This window comes from Podarcis raffonei, chromosome 16, assembly GCF_027172205.1.
Source record: "Podarcis raffonei isolate rPodRaf1 chromosome 16, rPodRaf1.pri, whole genome shotgun sequence".
Classification (NCBI taxonomy): domain Eukaryota; kingdom Metazoa; phylum Chordata; class Lepidosauria; order Squamata; family Lacertidae; genus Podarcis; species Podarcis raffonei.
In genome coordinates, this window is record NC_070617.1 from 24,192,797 (window position 1) to 24,209,647 (window position 16,851).

Genomic DNA, 16,851 nt, shown 5'->3' on the forward strand with positions numbered 1-16,851 from the left:
ACCCCCCCCCCCAGAACAACACCCCAGCCCAAGAGCATGTAACGAGCTGTACTAGTAGGGGCAATGCATTTTAAAAATATATATGGGGGGTTTCTATCCCATTTAGAGCAGGTGTAGAGTGTTGAGTGCTTCCCTGTCCTCTTGGCAAATGCAACACTAGTTTATTTTTAAGGAAGGCAGTGATGGCACCCACCCCACAAGCCTCCTTGCTGTAAACTAAAATTAATATTCACAGCCAATGAGAAGAGGTGGGGGCGGGGGAGAGAACGAGGCTGCAATAAAAATCCATTTTATTATTTCCCCCGCTGGGCGGTAATGGGAGTACAAACTGCTGACTGAGGCAGCTCCATACTTGAGCGATGTGGCGAGATTTAACTTTTGCCACCCAGGAACAAAGCAGGGCGTGGATGTCGCAAGCTCAGAAAGCGAAATAAAGCAAGACACTGTTTCTGGGAGTGGGGAGAAAAGTGCTCAGTTTGGGGTCCATAGCTCTCTTCCCACACAGGCCTCCCTGCGGTGCTTTTGCAGACCTTACAGTCTCTTGCAATCCATTGCTGCCCTTCTCTTTTTTTCTAAAGCAGAGGAAGATGCTTGATGCTGGATCCAGACCGCTTATTCAAGAAACCCAGGGTGGAGAACCGTGGGCTCAGGGGCCAAATGTGGGGCTGCCCTAGGGGGCATAGTCCAGAGACCCCAGCTGGTACAAAACACTGCAGTTACATTGTTGGTGGGTACAGACCAGGCTTCCTCAACCTCAGCCCTCCAGATGCTTTTGGCCTACAACTCCCATGATCCCTAGCTAGCAGGACCAGTGGTCAGGGATGATGGGAATTGTAGTCTCAACACATCTGGAGGGCCGAGGTTGAGGAAGCCTGGTACAGACTATTGCCAGCGTAGAATTCAGGTGCTCAAAACTCTCCACTGGCTTGCCCTTGTGCTACTGGGCCAGGTTAAAAGGTGATGCATTAATATACAGGGCCCTTAACAATTTGGGCCCAGGACACCTGAAGGACCTCCTAACCCCTCATATCCCTGCTTGATGGATAAGGTCTTTGAGGGATCCATTATCAGTGGTCCCCCATGGCAGCTTGTATCTGCCAAGAGTTGTGTGTTTAGTACTGAGGGCCAATTTTCTGGAACTTCCTTGCAGTTGAACAGTACCTACAGAATATTTTTCAAAAAAAATTCCAGCAGGCATTTTAATTAAAGGTTGATTTTATCGTTTTCATTGATTTTTTTTTGTTTTGTTATTGTGTCTCTGTAAACCGCTTAGAGACTATTGTAATTAAGCAGTATATTGCTGTCAACGACTGGTTGAATGCAGAGGGATGGGGGGTGGGGAGGAAACAGCTGGGGAGCCCCCAAGGGAAGAAGGCTCTGGGCCAGAGGATTCGTGGTGAGATGAGTGATCTGAGGGAGAAGACTGGGACGAGGAGGTGTCAGAAGCTGAGGAGGTAACAGGATTTAGTGAGCAGAGAGAGTTTGTGGCAAAGAGCAGCCCAGAATCAGAAGCAGGAGAGGAGGAACTCCCAAGAGGTAGAGATGAGTCTGCCTGGTGAAGCATCACGGGTGTCTCTCAGAACCAGGACAGGTGTGAAAAGGGCAGAGAAAAAGTTAGCTTCACGAAGATGCAGTCTCTGATTGCTTGTGGAAAACCCTAGAGAGGGAGGAGACTTGGGCAACTGCTGGGAGACAGAGACCTTCAGCCTCAGCAACTGCTTCACAGGGGCAAGACCTGCTTGAGATTAGTTGCTGCGCTCATGAGGCCTAACACCCCTGTTCAGAGATGCTGCACTCCTATTTTTGCTAATAAAGAGTTAATTCCAATTTGCTCGGTGTGATTTACTGCTGGCTTGCTTCTGTCAATTGCTTAAATAGATTTCCAGCCTTTCCTGGTGATGCCATAGGGGATTGAACCTGCGACCTTCTGCATGCAAAGTGGGTGCTCCACCACCTGAGAGATGGATGGTTCCTGTTGCCTCCTCCCTATTCTTCCTCATTGCCAGCCCTTCTGTGCACTTTCCTAGGCTCAGCTCCACTGCCTCCTTTCCATCCGTGACTTGCCCCGCCGAGGCCATGGCTTCAGTGTAATTACTTTGAAATATATCACTTGCAGATTGCAGCTTTAGGCATCTGGAGTGCCCGTTTGCATACTTTATTTGCCTCATCAGTGTAGCAGCCCATCAAAGGGCTTGCTGCAATTTGTCCTGGTGGCACTCCTGAGTGTATTTAAAATGTGGCGGCGAACATAGAGAGAATGTTCCATGCATCATTGTCCCTTAATCAAGAGCCCATTGCTAATGGAGATGGAGAAAACTCAGGGTTGCTTGCTGAGAGATTGCAGCAGAAAGGATGTTAACCAAACAATCTCTCAGCTGTGGGGAGACCCCCTGCCATGGATGCTCTTTTTATACCTTCATGATAGCAGGGGTGATCCTTGCTGGATCAGGCCAGTGGCACAGCTAGTCCAACATCTTGTTCTCACAGTGGCCAACCAGATGCATGTGGGAAACTCGCAAACAGGACCTGAGCTCAAGAGCTCTCTCTCCTCCTGCGGCTTCCAGCAATTGGTATTCAGAAGCATTACTGCCTCCAATTGTGGAACCACAGCAGAGCCATCATAGCTAGTAGCCATTGATAGCTTTCTCATTCATGTATTTGGCCAGTCCTTTTTTTAAAACCATCCGAGTTGGTGGCTGTCACTGCCCTCCTGGGGGAGCAAGTTGCACAGTTTATCTCAGTTTCCTTGGATGTCCATGGCCTCTAGTGTTTTGAGAGAGGGAGGGAAGCTTTTCTCTATCCATTTCCTCTGTGATAGGCATTATTTTAGGGACACGGGTGGCACTGTGGGCTAAACCACAGAGCCTAGGACTTGCCAATCAGAAGGTCGGTGGTTTGAATCCCCGTGACAGGGTGAGCTCCTGTTGCTCGGTCCCTGCTCCTGCCAATTTAGCAGTTTGAAAGCACATCAAAGTGCACGTAGATAAATAGGTACCACTCCAGCAGGAAGGTAAACGGCGTTCCCATGCACTGCTCTGCTTCACCAGAAGTGGCTTAGTCATGCTGGCCACATGACCTGGAAGCTGTATGCTGGCTCCCTCGGCCAATAAGGTGAGATGAGCGCTGCAACCCCAGAGTCTGCCATGACTGGACCTAATGGTCAGGGGTCCCTTTACCTTTTACCTTTAGGCATTATTTTATAAGCTTCTATCATCATGTCTCCTCTTACTTAGTTTACTTGTTGGAGTTGCTCAATCTTCCAACCAGAGGATATATTTTCAAAGGCAGGTTAGGATAAAGAGTGAGGAAGTTGCCCTTTAGTTAGATTGGTGAGATGAAAGAATGTTTAGTGAAGGAAGTAGAAAGGAACTGGGGAAGAGTGTGGTTAAATTGTGTTCAGCTGTGTTAAGTTCACCTGATGGAGTTCTTTGTGGAGCTTTCATGATTCTACCCTCTCAATCATCTTTTTTTCTTTAAAATGAAAAGTTAGGTCATTCATGGCTCCGCAACACAACTTTTTTTGTACTGAAATGGACTTGGGTTTTTTGTTTTGTTTTTTTAGTAACCAACCTCCCCCAAATAAGGAGGATGCCCCCATTTTATCAGTATAGAAAGCCTTAATTGGATTTTATAATCAATAATAAATTTAAATGTAATTCCTCCCAGTAAGGTTAAAGTATGGGCCAGTCATGTCCGACTCTAGGGTTGTGCGCCCATCTCACTTAAGAGGCCAGGGGCCAGCGCTGTCCGGAGACACTTCCGGGTCACGTGGCCAGCGTGATGAAGCTGCTCTGGCGAGCCGGCACCAGCGCAGCATACGGAAACGCCGTTTACCTTCCCGCAAGAAAGCGGTACCTATTTATCTACTTGCACTTAGGGGTGCTTTCGAACTGCTAGGTGGGCAGGAGCTGGGACTAAAAGACGGGAGCTCACCCCGCCGGGGGGATTCGAACCGCCGACCATGCGATCAGCAAGCCCTAGGCGCTGAGGTTTTACCCACAGCGCCACCCGCGTCCCTAAGGTTAAAGTCTATGTCACAGCAAAAAAATAAAATGATGAATCTATTGAGAGGACCCCCAAATATAAAAAATAGTTTGGGGGAGGGCTCATGAAATCAATTACGAAAAGAGAGAATAGTTCAAGATACATCATTAACTTTTACTTCTGCTGCTGAATGAGCAACTGGACACGCTCTAAGCTTTCCTGGTGGTTGCCATTGTTGTACAAAACCAATTAATTTCATCACATTGGTGAAATTCCAGGTTGAACTTGTACCAGCAGGTGCAGCAGGTATGGGCGTGACACTCTTTTTCCTTGTTCCACACGAGAAGTCATTTTGATTTTATTTTATTTTATTTAGAGCATTTGTAACCTGCTCTTCAGGCAAAAAGACTCCTAGAGTGGCTTACAATAAATGATCTATTGGAGCAATACAATCCCTTCTTGCCCGCAGGCTTACCATCTAAATAAAACCCCACACCACACAAGGAGGAGGGATGGGAAGGGGAAGAGAAACACAAGCACCAGTTCTTAAACGATTGTTCTCCTAATGATCAGCTTGCATAGTTCAGAGGTAAAGGTAAAGGAACCCCTGACTGTTAGGTCCAGTTGCGGAAGGCTCTGTGGTTGCAGTGCTCATCTCACTTTACTGGCCAAGGGAGCCGGCGTTTGTCTGCAGACAGTTTTTCCGGGTCATGTGGCTAGTATGACTAAGCTGCTTCTGGCGAACCAGAGCAGCGCACGGAAACGCCGTTTACCTTCCCGCCTATTTATCTACTTGCACTTTGACGTGCATTCGAACTGCTAGGTTGGCAGGAGCAAGGACCAAGCAACAGGAGCTCACCCTGTCACAGGGATTTGAACCATTGTTTGGCAAGCCCTAGGCTCAGTGGTTTAGACCACAGCCCCACCCGCACCCCATAGTTCAGAGGTAGGTGGTGCCTAATGGAGCTGGGCTTTGGACAGTGCGGATGGATTGATCCTTCTACTTTCTCTCTCTCTCTTTTTGAGGCAGTCTGATGGAATGGCTATCCCAGGTGTCAGTTGAGGAAAGAGGAGGCCCAGTGGGGTTGGCCTGGCACAGCAGGGCAGACGGAGGGAGCCCTGCTTCTCACCTCTCCCACTATTTAAAAGATTTATTTAAAATATTTATACAGCACTTAGGCATGTAAAACATGTCTGGGGTCTTTGCAACAATAATATAATGATATAGTAAAAGCTAGATATTATATAAAACAGTGGACAGGAAAATATATTTTTTATGGTTATTTGCTTCCCAGAAGGCTGCAATTATTATTATTAATTTAAGTAATTACCTGCTCTTTACCAGCAAGTCCCAAGGTGTGTTGCAAAAATTAAAAATTCAGAATTAAAAACCGTTCAAGCATATGAGACACAAAACAGTTACATATATTTTTTAAAAATCTAAGAAATCACAAATTTAAAAACAAAAAATATAAAACAGTTAAAAACGACAGTGGCATGGACATAAAATCAATTCACATCAAAGACAGATACCAACAGGGATAAAGATTTTAGCAGGTTTGTTGAAAGAGGAATGAATTTAGCAGGTACCAAAAAGCTAATAGAGAATACACCTGTCTGTTATGCAGTGGGAGGGAGTTCCAAAGGATTTAATTGCTACCACATTAAAGTTCTGATTCTGACATCATGCAGAACAGACTTTGGACAGCACCTGTGGGATGCCCTCTCCTGCAGAACACTGTGATTGGTTGAGTATGTCAATCACATGCTTTGGCGAAAAAGTCTTTCAGCCTGTGCCTGAACTGCAACAGAGTCAGTGCCTGGATTCTTAGCAAAATGGATGTAAATTCAGTGTCCAATTTATATGCAACCCAAGACAAGTAGGCCAAACCAAGATATCCTTTGGTGCAAATGTTTCGCTGCTTTCCTCCGGCAAGTCTCCGTTTTAGAACCGCAAAGGCTACCTTCGGAAGCTCATCTCCAGGTATTTCTTCCATACGAGTGGATGTTTTCAGCAGACTTGCCCATCAGTTGAAATGGTCACACAAAACGCCTTGATGATGCGTCCAGATGGTAGCTTGTTCTGTTCTGGAAAAACCACAACAAAACAACAAAACTGTCCCACAGAGGAGGAGGTGGCCAGCCAGCCAGCCAGCCTCAGCCTGAAAGCGTACATAAGAAACCATGCTGAAGAAGTCCCACTTGCTCTGGTTTCAAGACCTTAGAAAGATCACCAAGTTGAGTTGGTGCTTTTTAAAAACCTCCTTACTTTGTGGACTGTGGGGAAGGGAAGGAAGAAGGGAGCAGCCAGCAGCAGCACGGTGGCTTGATCAGTTTGTCACACCCCAGATTTGCGAAGGGGAGGGCGGCGATGTTCCAAGAGCCAGGAAGGGAGAATTGGGAGTGGGTGGGGCCGCCCAGCACCCGGCAGAACACATGACTGCCCAATAAGTCTCCTCTCCTTCTCCTTGAGTGTGTGCGGGTGGTTTTTTGGGAGACCCATCCATCTGGCGGCTGTCCATGGTGCTGATCAGATCGCTGCCCTAGGCAGCCTCGGCGGCGACGGCAGCGGCAGCAGCAGCAGCAGCTGCGACTCCTCTCCTGGGTGGAGATTGATGAGAGCTCCTTGCGGATCCCCATCCGGAGATTTCACTTGCCTGTATTTATTTGCTTTCGCCTGCCTTTCTCGGCAACCGAGGCGAGGGAGGGGCTGAAGACGGATGGACTGAGGTGGGAAAGGAAACATACCAGAGTGGAAGACCACTATAAGCCCCACACGCGCACCCCACCCCACCCCACTGGCAGGTTTAAGGAAGACTTGTCCTTTGTCTCTCTAGCTGCTGCGAGGGGAAGACTTGGCTGGGTGAGTAAGGGAGGGGTTGGGGAGATCGGGGAGTGTAGCCTCTCCCACCCCCACCCCCTATTGCTGGACTGGCAAAGCAGAGCAAAAGGGGAGTGGGGTCTTTCCTCCCCTCCTGTTTCTCTCTCGCACGCAGCTCCACTCCTTAGCCCGTTCTCCGGCTGTATGGAAATGGCACCTCAGGGTGGAGCAGCTCTCCAGGCTGAGAACTGGGGAAGAGATGGAGGTATAAAATGGAGGGGGGGGGAGTTTGAACTGCTTGGCTTTCCTGAGCACTGTGTGTGAACCCACTTTCTGGAGAGGAACAGCAGCCCCCTACCCTAATATTTTTAGGTGAACCCTCCCATCTATTGCTTCTAATGTGAAAATATACAAAGTGGGGGAAGGGTGGGTGGAGAAAGGAAATCCAGTGGTTTGGGGGATTATTATTATTATTTTGCAACTCTTAAGGATTCTTGTGAAAAAGCTGTAGCTGAGCAGGGCATCTCTCTCTGATCTCTCAGGTTGGGGGTGGCAGAAGAGTAAGGAGCCCAAGTCCTGGGAGGAGGGGGCTGATTCATGAGAGATGCTCCGTTTCCTGGCCAGGACCCCTGCTCTCATTCTCACCCCCCCTTCCGTAGAGGCGATCTCTGCTTCTTCTCTCCCCCCCCCCTTTGCCTGGGCAGTGCCTCTCTGAGTAAGCACTTGGTTCCCAGTCTCTCCGCGAAGCTGGACTGCACAAGAAGCCTTGGTTCCCCCTCCCCCCCTAAGCCTCCCCTCTCCTGCCAGCTCTCCATGGGGGAAATGTGCCTTAACCTTATGGGTCACCTCTGCTTGCGGCCCCATCAGAGTGAGGTCTCCGTCACGTGGCAAGGTCAGAGAAGCATAGGAGCAAAGCTGGGGAGGGCAGGGGCGATGGGCTGCCGCGTGGGGGCTGGGGTGGGGGCAAAGGCTGGGATGCTCAAACCAAGACTTGCATATCATGCCGGGTTAGGTGGCAGCTTGGAAGCGGGTGGCGGTAGCAAATGCTGCCTCTTTTACAGACAAGGCACTGGGAATTTTGATGCTCCCTGCAGTGTGTGGGGGAGAATCACCTGTGTATTGTAACTTCTCGCTTCCAGAAAGCTGTCCTCTTGTTTAGATCAGGTTGCTTTAAACAAAAACAGAAACCCTCCCTGAATTTGTACGGCTCTGGATAAAACCCTGCCGGTTCCTCTGGGAGGGTTGGTGAAGCCCAGTATTGATTCTCTGTTAGTCAAAGAGAGAAGCACTGCAATACTGGCAGGGTACAGTTTTGCTGGTTGGAAGTGCTGTGTCAAAGCATCCTTCAGAGGGGAGGGGAGGGGGCAGTTTCCCTAACACAGGCTTCTCCTCCTATAGCAGCGTTTCCCAACCTGTGGGTCATGACCCGCAAGCGGGCGGCAGGCACACGGGGAAGCCAAGGGAGGGGCCTGGCTTCTGACAGTGACACCCACCCTCCCCTGGTGATGCAGCACTTGGACCTGGGTAGCTTCAGGTGAGCCTCCTCTGGTCTGTCCGGAACAGTCAGGCATCACTCGGTCAGCATTGAGCTAAGATTTCAGCCACCCCCAGAATTTGCTTCACTTCCCTGTAGACGTGCATAGGCTGTAAATCTCTCTCGGTTAATTCAATGGGGCATTTTACCATAATGTTTTAACAGAAATGCTTAACTGTGTGTAACTGTTACTAAATTAGTAGTAATCAAAGTGAATGATTTAATAAGTTAATAATCATTAAAGGGGACGCTTTAATCACAATCACAATAATGTATTTTCTTTAGCCATGCTTAAAGTTAGCATTTTATTGATAGAGGGTGCGATCCAGCCAGAATATATACACTTTCAGTTCCTATGGGTTCCAGTGGGAGGGTCGCATTACATCTGTTATAGCTTTCCCATTGAAACCTATAGAATGTGCAGCCAGTTTAATTCAGAAGTAGCAGTGAGTTCCATAGGACTCACTCCCAGGTAAGCATGCTTGGGATAGCAGCCGTAACATGTTTCACTTTGAGTGGATTGTGCCCATATCAGAACATGATTTACTAATTGCAAAAGCTCATCATTAGGAAATAACTGAGCACCCTGGTTTGACAATGTATCCCACTACAAGCTATCTACTATGAAGAATATACAGATTCCTTTGTAGTAGCTCACTGTTTTCACTTCTGGGTGAGAAATATACAATCCCTCCTCCCTACAATTGCTCCTTTTTGGTGCATATTTCCCCACCAACAGATGGGGTTCATACATCGTCTTAAACAAAACTGTGAATAACTTTGTAGGTATAATTCTTTCCACAAATTCTGCATCAATAGGGACGTTGAGTAAAGAATTTTATGGGATGCCTCAAGGAATTGTTAACAAAAGAGGCAGAGTTGCAGTTAAAATGCACAAAACAGACTGCTGCAGAAGACCCAATGTCCCAAATGCATATGACAATAAATTGTCATAGCAAGGAAATTTGGGCTTCTGAGATCACCATACCAAAAAGTTTGAGAACCACCACTGTGTAGGACCAAAAAAAAAAAGGTGATCAGTCAGGCTGGTTGCCACAAATGAGCTTTTAAAACACATACTACATGCCAGAATCAAGGTAAGATACTAGGCATCTTCATGCCTTTTATTTTTATTTCTTGGATTTATGATTTGATATTGAGGTGGCTGATTTGGAGGCTGAGAATTTAGTAAGAGCAGCAACGCACTTTATTATGTGTGGCGAGGTTTTGAAGTAGAGAAATGATGCATCATGGCTTCGCTGGATTAGGGTAATCACAGTCTATTCAACTTCCTTAGCAGCCTTTAAAAAGAAAAAATAAGCTAATCAGATTGTTGCTACTAACTAAACAAACATTATATGGGGAAAATAAGAATGTTGCCATTGAAATATGTGCTGCTTGCTTTGGGAAACTGGACTTTAGATGAGCTACTGCACTAGACCAGTTGTTCGAGCATAAGTTTATTAATCTCAGGGTTGTGGGTTCAAGGTCTGCATTGGACGAAAGATTGCATTGTGGGGGTTGGACTAGATGATCCTTGTGCTCCCTTCCAACGCTTATGATTCTATGATTTCCATGCAATCCAGACTATTCCAGAGTGTGGGGGTTTGCTTTGTGAGAGCCCCAGTTAACTTATTCATCAGCATTGCATTTCCCTCTATCCCCCTCCACCCTCCGAATAGAACCACTTTCCATTTTCCATCTTCTAGAGGAATATCAGGGGAGTGATAAACTCTTGTTGTCAAGAGCTAAGTGCAGATGGAAACAAAATGAGTGGCTTGCGAGCTTAATATGCTGCTTCTGAAAACAGAAACGGACCGCCGGAGCAGGTTCTGAACAGCTTGTTTTGCCTGAATGAGATGACTAGTTGATGTGAAATATAGAATTCTTGTGTTGCTTTTGGAGGGCATTGATAACCAAGGCCCGATTGAGATTTCACTCGCTTTTCAAGCCCTCTGAAGTCTCTAATTTTCCACATTGTCGTTATGCATTGATCCACCTGAAGCACGGGTACCTTGGGGGGATAATGACTGGAGTCTGATGGCCCGAGTGTGGAAGCTTCAAGACTGCTTTCAGTGAACTGCATGTAGGAAAATAAAGATTTCTTTGCTAATAGGTGCTTCTTGGCCTTCAATGAAAACCTTTCATGAATGCGATCCAGTTTTCACAGTCTGAATATTTGCAAGTCTGTAAATATCAGATGAAAATGAGATCGGGAGAGTTCAGGTTTTGAATGGTTTTTTTGTGTGTGTTTTTTTACAATCTTGAATAAGCAGCCTTTCAGAATTAGCACAGTTTCTGAAGTACAGATGGTGCTAATTCTGAAAGGCTGCTTATTCAAGGTTGTAAAAACTGTTAAAATCTGAATTCTGTAAGATCTTATGTTTTCACTGAGAAGGTGAATGAGTCAAAATTACAGTATCGAGTTGAATGCATAAATGCACAATGGGGCAAGGTTATCAGTGGTTACTAGTCACAATGACTATACTCTGCCTCTGAATATCAATTACAGTGGTACCTCAGGTTAAGTACTTAATTCGTTCCAGAGGTCTGTACTTAACCTGAAACTGTTCTTAACCTGAAGCACCACTTTAGCTAATGGGGCCACCTGCTGCTGCTGCGCCGCCAGAGCACGATTTCTGTTCTCATCCTGAAGCAAAGTTCTTAACCTGAAGCGTATGTAACCCGAGGTACCACTGTACTGGAAGCCACAGGAAGGAAGAGTGTGGCTGTTAGGTCAGATCCTGCTTGGGGTTTTCCCATGGACATCTGGTTGGCCACTTTGAGAATGGATACTGAACTGCAATCGGCCATAGGGCTATTCTTAAGTTCAAAACATTTTATGAATGGGAATATTTATGTGGAAAAGAAGGAAATAATCTTGTTAAGAGCAAGTGTTTATATATAGAAACGCATCTAAGCAACACCATAACAGTTGGGGTCTTTATATCATACGTGGGGGATGTGTTGAGTTGCAAACAGGTACAGGAGTAAAATTGGAACCGCTGTAGGAAAGATGAGCCATATAATGCCAGATCCTTTGCTACTTCTCCTGAATTATATAAAGAAATTACTGTTAAACTGATGCAGCATTAGCCATGTATGTGATTATAGTCACTAGGCTTTGATACGTGAAGTTAATGGAAAATACTCCCGAGAATGACAGAATGGGAAAGTGGAGCGCGATGGGGTTGTTATGTTTAAGTGAGCCAGCTATACAAGAGTGGAGGGAGGAAAATAGCATTGTAATAGCTTCTTAGAAAATCAGGAATCGTTCCTAAGTCATTGGCAAATTGAAACATTTGCTTGCGCCCGATGGCGTGAAAACTGAAACCTTTGACTTGAAATAACTTGTTCCTTCGGTATGCTATGATCTATGGCTGCTTTCATTATTTCCATTATTCTTTGTAGTAATTCACTCTTTTAAAAAAGAAAGATTGCTCTCGGGGCACAGTGAATGCTCCCGCACACACTCACACAAGTTATCTACCCCTCAAAAGAGTGTGTGGTGATGACCCCTCCCCCTTCTCTCTCTCTCTCTCTCTCTCTCTCTCTCTCTCTCTCTCTCCTGGTTCTCCCCTTCTCTTTCTCCCCAGCCCTTCCGTCCACTGCCCTGCCCTGAGTAACAATTTGTTCCCTGTGGGGACGCCCCGCCCCACCCGCATTGCTGCACTGGGGGTTGTGGGTTGGGATGCATCAAAGCTGGGAAGGGAAAGAAAGGGATAGCAATAATAATAATAATAATAATAATAATAATAATAATAATAATAAATTTATTATTTATACCCCGCCCATCTGGCTGGGTTTCCCCAGCCACTCTGGGGGGCTTCCAACAGAATATTAAAATACAATAACCTAGGTAAAGGGACCCCTGACCATTGGGTCCAGTCATGGCCGACTCTGGGGTTGTGGCGCTCATCTCGCTTTATTGGCCAAGGGAGCCGGCATACAGCTTCTGGGTCATGTGGCCAGCATGACTAAGCCACTTCTGGCAAACCAGAGCAGCGCACGGAAATGCCGTTTACCTTCCCGCTGGAGCGGTACCTATTTATCTACTTGCACTTTGACGTCCTTTCGAACTGCTAGGTTGGCAGGAGCTGGGACTGAACAACAGGAGCGGGGATTCGAGCCGCGGGGATTCGAACCGCCAACCTTCTCTAGGCTCTGTGGTTTAACCCACAGCACCACCCGCGTCCCTTTTTTAAAAGCTTCCCTAAACAGGGCTGCCTTCAGATGTCTTCTAAAAGTCTGGTAGTTGTTGTTCTCTTTGACATCTGGTGGGAGGGCGTTCCACAGGGCGGGTGCCACTACCGAGAAGGCCCTCTGCCTGGTTCCCTGTAACTTGGCTTCCCGCAGCGAGGGAACCGCCAGAAGGCCCTCGGAGCTGGACCTCAGTGTCTGGTGGACAGGGCCAAGGATGAGAGGCTGCTTGCCGGATTCAAGAGACACTGTGGGCTGCATCTGGCTCATAGACTCGTGTTTTCTTACCCTAGTGTTTCCTCACCCCCTAATTTATAGCTTGGGATGAAGTTGGGGTAGACCCAACATAGAGAAGGTGAATCTGAAAGTTGGTAGTTCGAGCCCGTCCAGGCCAGATGCTACCTTTTCCACCAGTCTCAAACTTTTTACTTGTTTGCTTTTGAATGTTAATGTCGGCTTTCTAGCCCTGTTCATTAGATGTGCAAGGAAGGCCTAATGCTCTGTGCATCTTTGTTGTCTGCAGTTAGATTAGCAGTTTCAAAGAGCAAGGCATGGGTGGCGGTGGCACCACTTCTGATCAACACCCCTGCCCCACACAAGGCCCACTTCACCAAATCTGGTGCCCTCCAAATGCTTGGGACTACATCAGAGGAAGAGGGCCTTCTTGGTAGTGGCGCCCACCTTGTGCAATGCCCTCCCATCAGATGTTAAGGAGATGAGTAATTATATAACATTTAGGAAACATCTGAAGGCAGCCCTGTATAGGGAAGCTATTTTAGGCTTAATGTTTTATTATGTCTTAATATATGCTGGAAGCTGCCCAGAGTGGCTGGGGCAACCAGTCAGATGGGCAGGGTACAAATAAATATCATCAGCATCTCCCATCAGCCTCAGCTAGCTCAGCTGTGCCTGTTGGGGCTGTTAGTTGAGAACATCTGGAGTTCAGGCTTTCAGGCAGCATTAGAAGACTGGCTTCCATTCTTTAAATGCATTAGTAGCAGGAGGCTGGGAGACAGCTGGGCCCTTGGATGACAAGGGAATCAAAGGTGTGCTAAAGGAGGATGCAAACATTGCAGAGAAACTCTATGAATTCTTTGCATCTGTCTTCAGAATGGAAGAGAAAAGGGTTCTGGACTAGGTGGGCCGTTGACCTTATCTGGCTCTTCTTATGTTCTATATAACAGTTCTCATTTCATCGTACCAGTGCAAACTTGGAAATGTACGCTGTTTTCTTTCTATTGTATAATTAGAAGGGGTAGAATCATAGCGTTGGAAGGGACTCTGAGGATCATCTAGTGTCAGAACCCCCTGCAATGCAAGGTTTGGACCTGCAACCTTGGCGTTATCAGCACCACACTCTAAGCCAAGGGTCAGCAAACCTTTTCAGCGGGGGGCCGATCCACTGTCCCTCAGACCTTGTGGGGGGCTGGACTATATTTTGAAAAAACAAATTCCTATGCCCCACAAATAATCCAGAGATGCATTTTAAATAAAAGCACACATTCTACTCATGTAAAAACACCAGGCAGGCCCCACAAATAACCCAGAGATGCATTTTAAGTAAAAGGACACATTCTACTCATGTGAAAACATGCTGATTCTGAGCCCATCCGCAGGCTGGATTTAGAAGGCGATTGGGCTGGATCTGGCCCCCGGGCCTTAGTTTGCCTACCCATGCTCTAAGCCCAGGACTGTGGGCTTCTTTTATTGTTGTGGGTCCTTCCTGGCACTCTCCAATTCCTTTATTGGGGCGGGGGGGGGGAGTGGGACATAAATAAAGTAAGGCTAAAAACACAGACCTTTCAGAACTCAGCATGAGCTCTTTTGCTGGCGCAAGAGAATACAGAGGTTTGTGTCCCTGGGTTGTTGGCCAAGGGTGGGGTTGAAGAATGGAACAAAGAGGGTGGGTGGGAGGCAGCAAGCTGGGAGACAAGGCTGGCAGTCGAACGAGTATTGCACAAGGAAATCAATCTCCCTGCAAGGATCCAGGGTGTATTCAGGAGCTAATTATAAAGCTGTCAATATGCACATTTATTATTAATAACAACTAATAAAAGCCCAAACAGATGGAGCCACAGACTTATTTCAGGCTTTTTCTGATAATATTAATGGTAGGATCTTCCTATTTCTCATCCCTCAACCCCTAGATTTCTGCATGCAGATCTAAATAGAAACAAAAGATAAACTCTGTTTAAAAGATGGTTTCAGCAGCTGATGCAAGAGAATGCGGTAGTTTATATATCCCTGTGATGTTTCAGGATGTGCCTGTCTGTGGTTGCCCCTGCTCCTGGCTGCACCCATGTTTCAATCTCTTTAGCCTTTGGTGCAACCTGAGATGTTTCTGCTTCGAGTACCGTCTAATCTAATTTAGCTGGCATCCCACCTCCCACAGTCCATTTAAAGATTATTAGGCGGAATAAGTTGATTTCGTTTTCGTATTGCCTAGCAATACTTCTGGCGAATTCACAAGCTCGTTCTCTTCTTTGTGGATTTTCGTTCGGTCTTAATGGCTATATTGCCCTACCGTGATTTTTGGATGCTTTTCTTAATAAACCAAGATAAGAGAGCTGGTTTGTACATAACTCTAAGCCAAACTATGGTTTACTGGGAACGCAGTAGCAAGAGGGTTCCTGGAGAGGCGATGCTGGCTGCTTCCTGCTTCCTCTGGTCCTTATATTGGTTCAGCTTAATGTGTTGTCTGAATCTGAGTTTATGGTTTGTCTGGAGCGAAATCACCTCTCCGGGAGTCCACAAATGCTTGAGCATTGGTCCTAAGCCATAGTTTATGGATGAGACAGCTGAACAACTGGCCATTTTGTTTCTGACCACAGGGAGGGACACTGCCTCCTCCTGTTGGCTGTGGGTTAAACCACAGAGCCTAGGGCTTGCCGATCAGAAGGTTGGCGGTTTGATTCCCCGTGACGGGGTGAGCTCCCGTTGCTCGGTCCCAGCTCCTGCCAACCTAGCAGTTCGAAAGCACGTCAAAGTGCAAGTAGATAAATAGGTACCACTCCAGCGGGAAGGTAAACGGCGTTTCCTTGCACTGCTCTGGTTCGCCAGAAGCGGCTTAGTCATGCTGGCCACATGACCTGGAAGCTGTACACCAGCTCCCTCGGCCAATAAAGCGAGATGAGCGCTGCAACCCCAGAGTCGGCCACGGCTGGACCTAATGGTCAGGGGTCCCTTTACCTTTTACTTTAACTACTGTTTGGAAAGACAGGGCACTCAACAAGCCTTGTAGCCTGTTTGAAGCCACTTATCCCAAGAGATGCTACAGACTGGGCTGTGCATGTGAACCTAGTTTCAGTGTGACTACTCTGAGTAGGACTAGCATTGGCTACAACCTATACCACCCACTAGTTCAGTGTTGTTTACACTGACTGGCAGCAGTCCTCCAGCGTTTCAGAGAAGGAATCTCTACCTAGGGGATCAACTCTGGGATCTTCTGCATGCAAAGCAGTTGCTCTGTCACTAAACTGCAACTGTTCCCCGGAATGAGAATGTGTGCTGTTAGTCTATAAATTTTCTTCTTACTCTGAGCACTAAATCTTTACTTTGTTGTCCAACAGACTTTAGGATTTCCCCCTAAAGGTTACAAGGACTGGGAATAATAAAATAAAATGATTGTAGGCATTCATAGGTGGTTTCCCCATTTTTCCTCATCTCTCCCAACTCCTATTTAGCAGCAAACACCCTTTCCATAGTGAGCTTACTGTAGCTCACACCTAACAGGAATTTATCCAGCATTTTCTCTCTCGCCTTCTGTAGGGTAGAGTGTGGGGTGGGGAAGCTGCATATTCAGTTTGGGGGCAAGCCCAGATTTCTCCTCCAGTAGAGGGGTGAGACACCTTTCCCTTTGGGTATGAAATTTATTTTGGGGGCGAATACAGAATTGTTCATTTTCTGAAAGTAGTTTTTAGGTCATTTTTCATTTAACAGAATGATGTAGAAATCACTCTTCCAGGCTGTGTGTGTGTGTTTTTAAGCTCTGATGCATATTCCAGCAAACGTCCTAAAAACAACCTCTAGCGAGGATTTAAAGGGACAGGGCTCTTTCCCAATTACCTTCCCAGACCGCCTTTGTCAGCTTCCTGTGGTCCATGTGACTTTGCAAAGCGCATGTTCCATAAAGGGGAAGCAGCAAGCCGGCAATGCAGCCTATGCGTTTCATATGCGGCTCCCTCCTTTCCCTGTTCCGTTCCCCTTTTACTTTCCGAGAGAACTCCTGTCTCCCCAGCAGGGATGGAGTTAAGCCTTGCCTTATTGCTCCCAAAGAGAGGCTGTGGTGCATTGTGGTATAATGAGGCAGCTT

The 16,851-nt window shown here is 46.8% G+C and overlaps 1 protein-coding gene across 3 annotated transcripts in view; it reads left to right on the plus strand.

Annotated features, from left to right (window-relative positions):
• Positions 1 to 16,851, plus strand: part of OSBP2 (oxysterol binding protein 2) — a 172,328-nt gene that overhangs the window by 40,878 nt on the left and 114,599 nt on the right. The window contains exon 1 of one of the 3 annotated variants that reach the window (XM_053369440.1): positions 7,628 to 7,697. The exons of the other annotated variants lie outside the window; for them this stretch is intronic. Within the exon in view, the coding sequence (XP_053225415.1) occupies positions 7,628 to 7,697 (70 nt within the window). Of the gene's footprint in view, positions 1 to 7,627; positions 7,698 to 16,851 lie in introns of those variants that run through there. 3 annotated transcript variants of the gene reach the window in all.